The sequence below is a fragment of the Boleophthalmus pectinirostris genome, unplaced genomic scaffold (genome assembly GCF_026225935.1).
Source record: "Boleophthalmus pectinirostris isolate CB_2022bp ecotype Guang Dong unplaced genomic scaffold, ASM2622593v1 HiC_scaffold_6, whole genome shotgun sequence".
Taxonomy (NCBI): Eukaryota; Metazoa; Chordata; class Actinopteri; order Gobiiformes; family Gobiidae; genus Boleophthalmus; species Boleophthalmus pectinirostris.
In genome coordinates, this window is record NW_026571447.1 from 10,273,795 (window position 1) to 10,280,735 (window position 6,941).

The 6,941-nt window shown below is 37.5% G+C and overlaps 1 protein-coding gene across 1 annotated transcript; it reads right to left on the reverse strand.

Annotated features, from left to right (window-relative positions):
* Nucleotides 1–574: 574 nt before the first annotated feature.
* Nucleotides 575–3,088, reverse strand: LOC110170517 (receptor-interacting serine/threonine-protein kinase 1-like). Its single transcript, XM_020936175.2, has 5 exons — nt 3,026–3,088; nt 2,198–2,340; nt 1,995–2,121; nt 1,799–1,906; nt 575–1,249 (listed from the first exon to the last, which is right to left on the reverse strand). Exons 1-5 carry the CDS (start codon nt 3,026–3,028, stop codon nt 575–577), a joined length of 1,056 nt encoding a protein of 351 aa, XP_020791834.2. The 5' UTR covers nt 3,029–3,088.
* Nucleotides 3,089–6,941: the final 3,853 nt, after the last annotated feature.

Consider the following 6,941-nt stretch of genomic DNA (forward strand, 5'->3'; position numbering starts at 1 on the left):
GCTGATTAATTAATATTCCCTGTGGGTGTGATGCTACCTGGAGGCTCTGCTCTGTCTGCATCTCTGCTAGACTTTAATCTGATCTTATTTTAACACACTCAGACCTTAAAGAACAGACTTTTTTGTTGTTGTTTATTTCAGGAGCATTCAAACCAGCAACCTTTGGATCAGAGGATGAGCACTACTAACTTGCAAAAACTACAAATGAACATCCCGTTGATCTTTATGCTGGAATGTTTCTAATGTCACCATGGAAACACAATGCACATATTAGCAAATACAGAAAATATAGAAAAAATACAAAATGGGCACTTTTTTTTGGAGCCTGTGATTAATACAAGCTTTCATGGTGTTTGATTTTCAACAGAAAGTCAAGGGTAAATAACAGAAAAGCTGACTAATTTGATGTGTAAGAGACTTGTTTGAGCACACAAATCAGCTCACATGATGCAATTCCAACTAAACCATATTTTTCATCAGATTGTGTTAAAATAAAGCTCAGATTAAAGCCAAACAAAGTCTCCGACAGAGCAGAATGTTGGCAATGAATCGCACAGTAGCTCCTGAAAAGGATTCATTTCAAAAACCGGGGTGAGCTGTTCATTTCTAAGGCGTTTGGGACACTTTTCATCCACCAAACATGATGTATCCTTCCATGTTTGGTCTGAACTTCCCCTTTTATCTGTATTAACCCTCCTCCAGTGCTTGTAATATAGTTGAGTGTGATGGTGTGGTTAGGGGGAAGTGGGTTTGGTAAAGTGAAATTTGGAGGTAGTTCCAAATGTAGCTCCCTAAAAGGCTCCATAGTTTGAACACCAGCAGGTCCAGGCTGATGGTGAGGCTGGAGAGGGGACTGTAGTGGCCTAAGAACCCGAACTAATGGCTCAGAACCTCCTATCTGTCCCTCTGCTCTTCTTATCCGATCAATGACTTGGTCCATTGTTGCTCGTGGTGTTGGACTGCCATCTATCATCTCACTGACCACTTCACAGTACCCAGGGTATTCTTGTAGAAGGACCTGGTAGTGAGCAGGGTTATTATGAACGATCTGATATCCAACCAGAAGTTCGCCGATAATTTTCCCCATGGCCCACACATCTGATTTCCGGTTACGCTTGGTATATGGTTGGTGGATGATCTCAGGAGCAGCATAAGCAAGATTCCCCATATTATTTCCGGAATAGAAGTCATTCTGAAATTTTGCTAATCCCAAATCAATGATAACAGTACGAAAAGTATAATTTTCAACCTGAAAGGGAGAGAAAAAAGGAAAATGTCAAATCCTAAACTACACCAGACAATTTTATTTTGGTCAACTTGTCAACACATTAACAGAACTATATGTAACCTTCACTCTTACAGTTCAGTTTTTCTGATTCTATGTAAATTAACATGTCACGTGCATCATGTGAAAGCTCAGAACCTCCAGAATTCCCTCACTGAGCTGCAGAGGCTACACTAGCACAGATTCATAACTGCAGGGGGGTTTAGGGGTTTAGGTAGTGACCATTCAGATCAGGTTTAGGTTTAAACTTTTTGGTTTAAACCAACTAGATTTCAGCATTGAAAGTGGCAACCCAAATGAAAGACTCGTGAGGCTCATTCTGCTTTCTGGTTGGATAGTCATCTTATAGGAACGAAAACACAATTATAACTAAACAATATGGACATCATGTCCAACATTTCTGTAAGAATATGTCAGCATTTGAACGTGTCTAACTTATATCTGAGGACACTTTCAGTAAAATCTTACTTATAGTTCCTTTTAAATATTGGCAGTGTGTAGTGACATACTTACTTTGATGTTATCTGGCTTCAAATCTCGGTGTGCAATACCTTTGTTATGTAGGTACAGCAGGCCTTCACACATTCCTGTAATGATCTTGCTTTTGATAGGCAGAGTGATCTGAGAGGACAAACAACTATGTTAGTACATACTCACAAATCCTGGTCTATACTATACTCTACCCTGGTGTGTGGGTCACATGACATACCTGAATGGGATGGAACATGACATCCTTCAGATCTGGTCCATCGATCAGCTCCATTGGGAAACACCACCGTCCTGCTTCCTTATATATCCTGCCCACGAGCTTCACTACATTTGGGTGATTGACTGTGCTGTTTTGAATGAGACAAAAAGTCAGATACGTTATGCCATCTCTGTGGTGATGTGTCATTAGCCAGCATTTCCCACCAGTAGATATTCTCTTCCCTGCGAAGGAGGTCTTCTGTAATGTTACGGGGATCATCTGGAACTTTCTTCACTGCACACCACTGTCCATTGAACCACTCTTTGTAGACCTTTCCAAATGCTCCACCACCAATGAGTATGGAAGTCTGTAACATCATTACAATGCTATTTTAGTAATGACACATGTCATATTATGGCCATAGTCTAGTCATGGACTTTGCTTTTGCTGTTGATTTTGGTAATGACTTCATACTTTATGATACAGTTATATTTTTAAAGGTAAAAAAGACATTTTGTGGGGGACAACATAAGTGCTAGATTAAAAAAAAACACAAATCGATTCCGATTGCACACTGCCCAGACATTATTGGAATTTTATAGTAAACTTTTACATGTCTTTTCTTTAAATAGTATAAAAGTAATATACACCTTAATCAGTTCTACTTGCCTATAATCTTTGCCTGTAACAATTTTTGTATTAAGGGTGCAGTATGTAAAAAAAAGTCTTTAGTGGGGATTTAACCACCTGCTTGTCTCAATTAACTTTCATTAACTTAATTAAATCTTAATTAAATTGTATTAACTTTCACAGTTTCGCATTTGTCACCTGCTTGTTTCCATGGAGATATGTAAGATAAGCTGAAGATTTAATCGTTTTAGTGCCAGAAAATTCTATACAAAGCAATAATATCTGTAAGTTAACAAGCAATTTGAGCACTCACCACTTGGTGAGTTACATAGAATAGTGCACCTTTAAACATAACTTGTTTTTTTACATCCAACAAATAAGACACAAGATGAAATAAAAATATGTGTGCTGTTCTCACTCACCATGTTCTGTCTTCTTTTAGCAGGTAGTGAAAGAAGGATCCTCTCAGGTTTTGCTTTCTGATGTTTTAGACCACACCTTAAAGACAGAGTGAGTCTGGACTTTTTCACAAATGTTCTGAGATGCAAAATTCTTACTGTAATATACATAGATGTTGATGAACCAGTTTAAATCACACCTGGGTTCACTCACATTTAAGGTATTTGAACTTTTCTTCATGTGGCATTGTCACTTTGTCAGTTATCTGAGCAATGTTAGTTAAAGTTGACCAGTGGCTCACAGACAAGGAGTCATGACTCGTTTCAAATAAATACTTAAATGAACATTATTTATTTAAAGTCCCTATTACACAATATCATTTTTGTAAGCTTGAAGGCTCATTATAATGTTGTTTCCTCATCAAAAATCTGTCCCATTGGCCCCTTTGTCATGTGGGTGAAGTGCCTTACCTAAAAAGACAACAACACCACTGTCGCCCCACTGTGGCACCTGGTATTTCCAGTAGTCTCCCATCCAAGGACTAACCAGGCCCTGCCCTGCTTAGCCTCTGATGAGATCAGGCTTTGAGAACAAGGTTTGGCCCTAAGTTAAGAGCTATCTTTTACCTTTAGTTCAATTGGCAATTATCCAAATGATAATAGTGAAGGTGTATGGAATTTAAAAACACAGTAGAGCACTTCCTGTATTACCACATGACACCACAAGGTGGAAGAGAGTGTTTTCTGGGAAGCCTAAATATTCAGGATTATTGTTTGCCCATCAGAAACATCAATCAATCAATCAATCAAACTTTATTTGTATAGCACTTTTCATACATTTAAAATGTAGCACAAAGTGCTTCACATGCAACAGAAAAATTACAATACAATAATTAAAATCAAGAGCAACCCCCCACCCCATCCCGTTTCATCCATATATACAACCATTTAAACATAAACATAAAAACAAAAACATAAAACTCCTAAAGGTTATTATAAAAATCAAAATGGAGAGCTAAAATCAAATGGAGACAAAGTAAAACAGTAATGATAATTTAATTTAGAATAAATAAATTATAATAATAATAATAATAATAATAATAATAATAATAATAATAATAATAATAATAATAATAATAATAATAATTTAAGTTAAGACAGATAAAAGTTTCAATTAAAAGCTAAATTAAAAAGATAGGTTTTGAGCTTACTTTTAAAAATATGAACACTCGCAGCGGACCTCAGGTCCTCAGGCAGACTGTTCCACAAACGGGGGCCATAAAAGCTGAATGACGCCTCACCGTGAGTTTTAGTTTGGACTCTTGGGACAGTTAAAAGAAGACTACCTGAGGACCTGAGAGTCCGAGAGGACTCATATGATAAAAGCAGATCAGATAAATAAATAGGACTAAGACCATTAAGAGCTTTATAAACTAATAAAAGAACTTTAAAATCTATCCTGAAGCTCACAGGAAGCCAGTGCAGAGACTTCAGTACTGGGGTGATGTGCTCTCGCTTCCTGGTCCTTGTCAGCAGTCGTGCTGCAGAGTTTTGGAGGAGCTGCAATGGAGCTGTAGATTTCTTTGGAAGACCAGAAAGGAGAGCATTGCAGTAATCAACACGATTTGTAATAAAAGCATGTATTAAAATCTCTGCACTGGCTTGAGAGAAAATGGTCTGACTCTGGCAATATTTTTTAGATGATAAAAAACCGGATTTAGTGATGGACCTGATGTGTGGCTCAAAGCTAAGCTCACTATCAAGAGTAACTCCTAAACTCTTGACCCTCTCACAGGGGTTCAGTGAGTAGGTTTGGAGCTTAGCTTTGAGCCTCTCTCTCTGAGCTTCAGGACCAATAATTAAAACCTCGGTTTTGCCCTGGTTGAGCTGGAGGAAGTTTGCTGCCATCCAGGACTTAATATCTAAAATGCAGTTAAAAAGGGTGTCAATCGGGCTCAGGTCACCAGGAGACACGGCTATATAGAGCTGGGTATCATCAGCGTAGCTATGAAAGTTAACACCGTGTCTCCTGATGACCTGTCCTAGTGGCAGCATGTAAAGATTAAAAAGGGTTGGACCTAAAATTGAGCCCTGGGGAACACCGCACTCCATTTTACATTTTGCGGAGGAGTGTTCCCCAAGACTAACATAAAAATCCCTGTTTGTTAAAAAAGATTTGAACCAGTTAAAAACAGATCCAGAGAGGCCGAGTGTATAGTGTAATCTATCTAATAAAATACAGTGGTCTACAGTGTCAAATGCTGCCGTGAGATCCAGCAGCACCAGGACTGACAAATTCTTCTTGTCCATATTGGATCTTATATCATCTAGGATTTTTACTAGTGCAGTCTCTGTGCTGTGGTGAACTCTAAAACCAGATTGATGAATTTCAAAGATATTGTTGGCAATCATAAAATCATTAATTTGGTTAAAAACTATTTTCTCTAAAATTTTACTTAAAAACGGCAGATTGGACACAGGTCTGTAGTTACTGAGCAGGGAGGGGTCCAAGTTGTCCTTTTTAAGCAGAGGTTTGACCATAGCAGTTTTGACTGGTGTTGGAAAAACCCCTGTCTGCAGCGACAAATTTACAATGTTAAGGACTTCTTGGGCTAAAAAATTAAAAACTGATTTAAAAAGTGATGTAGGGATAGGATCTAAAAAACAAGTGGCTGGTTTCAATTGTAAAATTATTTTGTTAAGAGTCGTAGCATCAACCAGGGCAAAACTATCAAGTGTGTTTGATAATACAGATGTTACTTGGTTGTATCTGTTGCAGGTCAGCTCTAATGGATTGTATTTTATTGCTGAAGTAAGTCACAAAATCCTCACAGTTTGGCATGTTTGATGGCTCCTTCCAATTACGAACAGGGTCGATAACAGAACTAATCGTGGAGAATAGAATCCTGGGATTTTTTATGTTATTATTTATAAGTTGGGAGAGGTATGCTTGTCTTTCGCATTTCATACCATTATTGTATTTTCTCACTTGTTCACGGTAAATTTCATAGTTTATTGTAATTTTATTCTTGCGCCATTTTCTTTCTGCTTTTCTACAATTTTGCTTCAGTTGTCTTGTTTTTTCATTTTTCCAAGGAGACTTTTTTGTCTTCACAGTTTTGAGTTTTAGAGGTGCCACAGCATCAAGGGCAGATTTTAATTTATTATTAAAATATTCTACAGTAAAATCACATGAGGATGATAAAAAAGGAGTTGGAGTGTTGTCTAATATTTCTGTAAAGTTTGTTGTGACTTCAGCAGTAATACAGCGCTTTCTGACAATGCATTCTGATATGGGGGGTTGCTCAAAAGTTATATTAAAAAATATACAGGCATGATCTGAAAAGCCCACGTCCACAACAGAGGCAATGTCTACTGATATTCCATATGAAATTACTAAATCTAATATATGGCCTCTGTTGTGGGTGGGCTGTAAAACATTTTGTTTAAAATTCATACAGTTTAAAAGGTTTAAAAAATCTGTCGCTAGTGAGTCTGATTTAACATCAATGTGTAAATTAAAATCCCCTACAATTATAATTCTATTGTAATTTGAGTGAGCAATGGACAGGAGGTCTGAGAAATCTGCCGTAAAAGAAGAGGAGTGTTTAGGTGGGCGATAAATACAAATAAGGAGGATGGAAGGATTTGTTAAGGCCAGGGAGTGATGCTCAAATGAAGGGTACTGATTGAAATGAATATTTTTGAAATTATGTTTAGCAGAGAGGATTATGGCTGTGCCACCTCCTTTTTTATTGAGGCGAGATGAATACGAATAACTATAGTTAGGAGGTGTGGTTTCGTTTAGGGTTACGGCTCCATCTGTGCCTGTCCATGTCTCTGTTAAAAACATACAGTCTAGAGCCTCATCTACAATCATATCATTAATTATAAAAGATTTATTGGCCAGAGATCTAACATTTAAAAGTCCCATTTTACA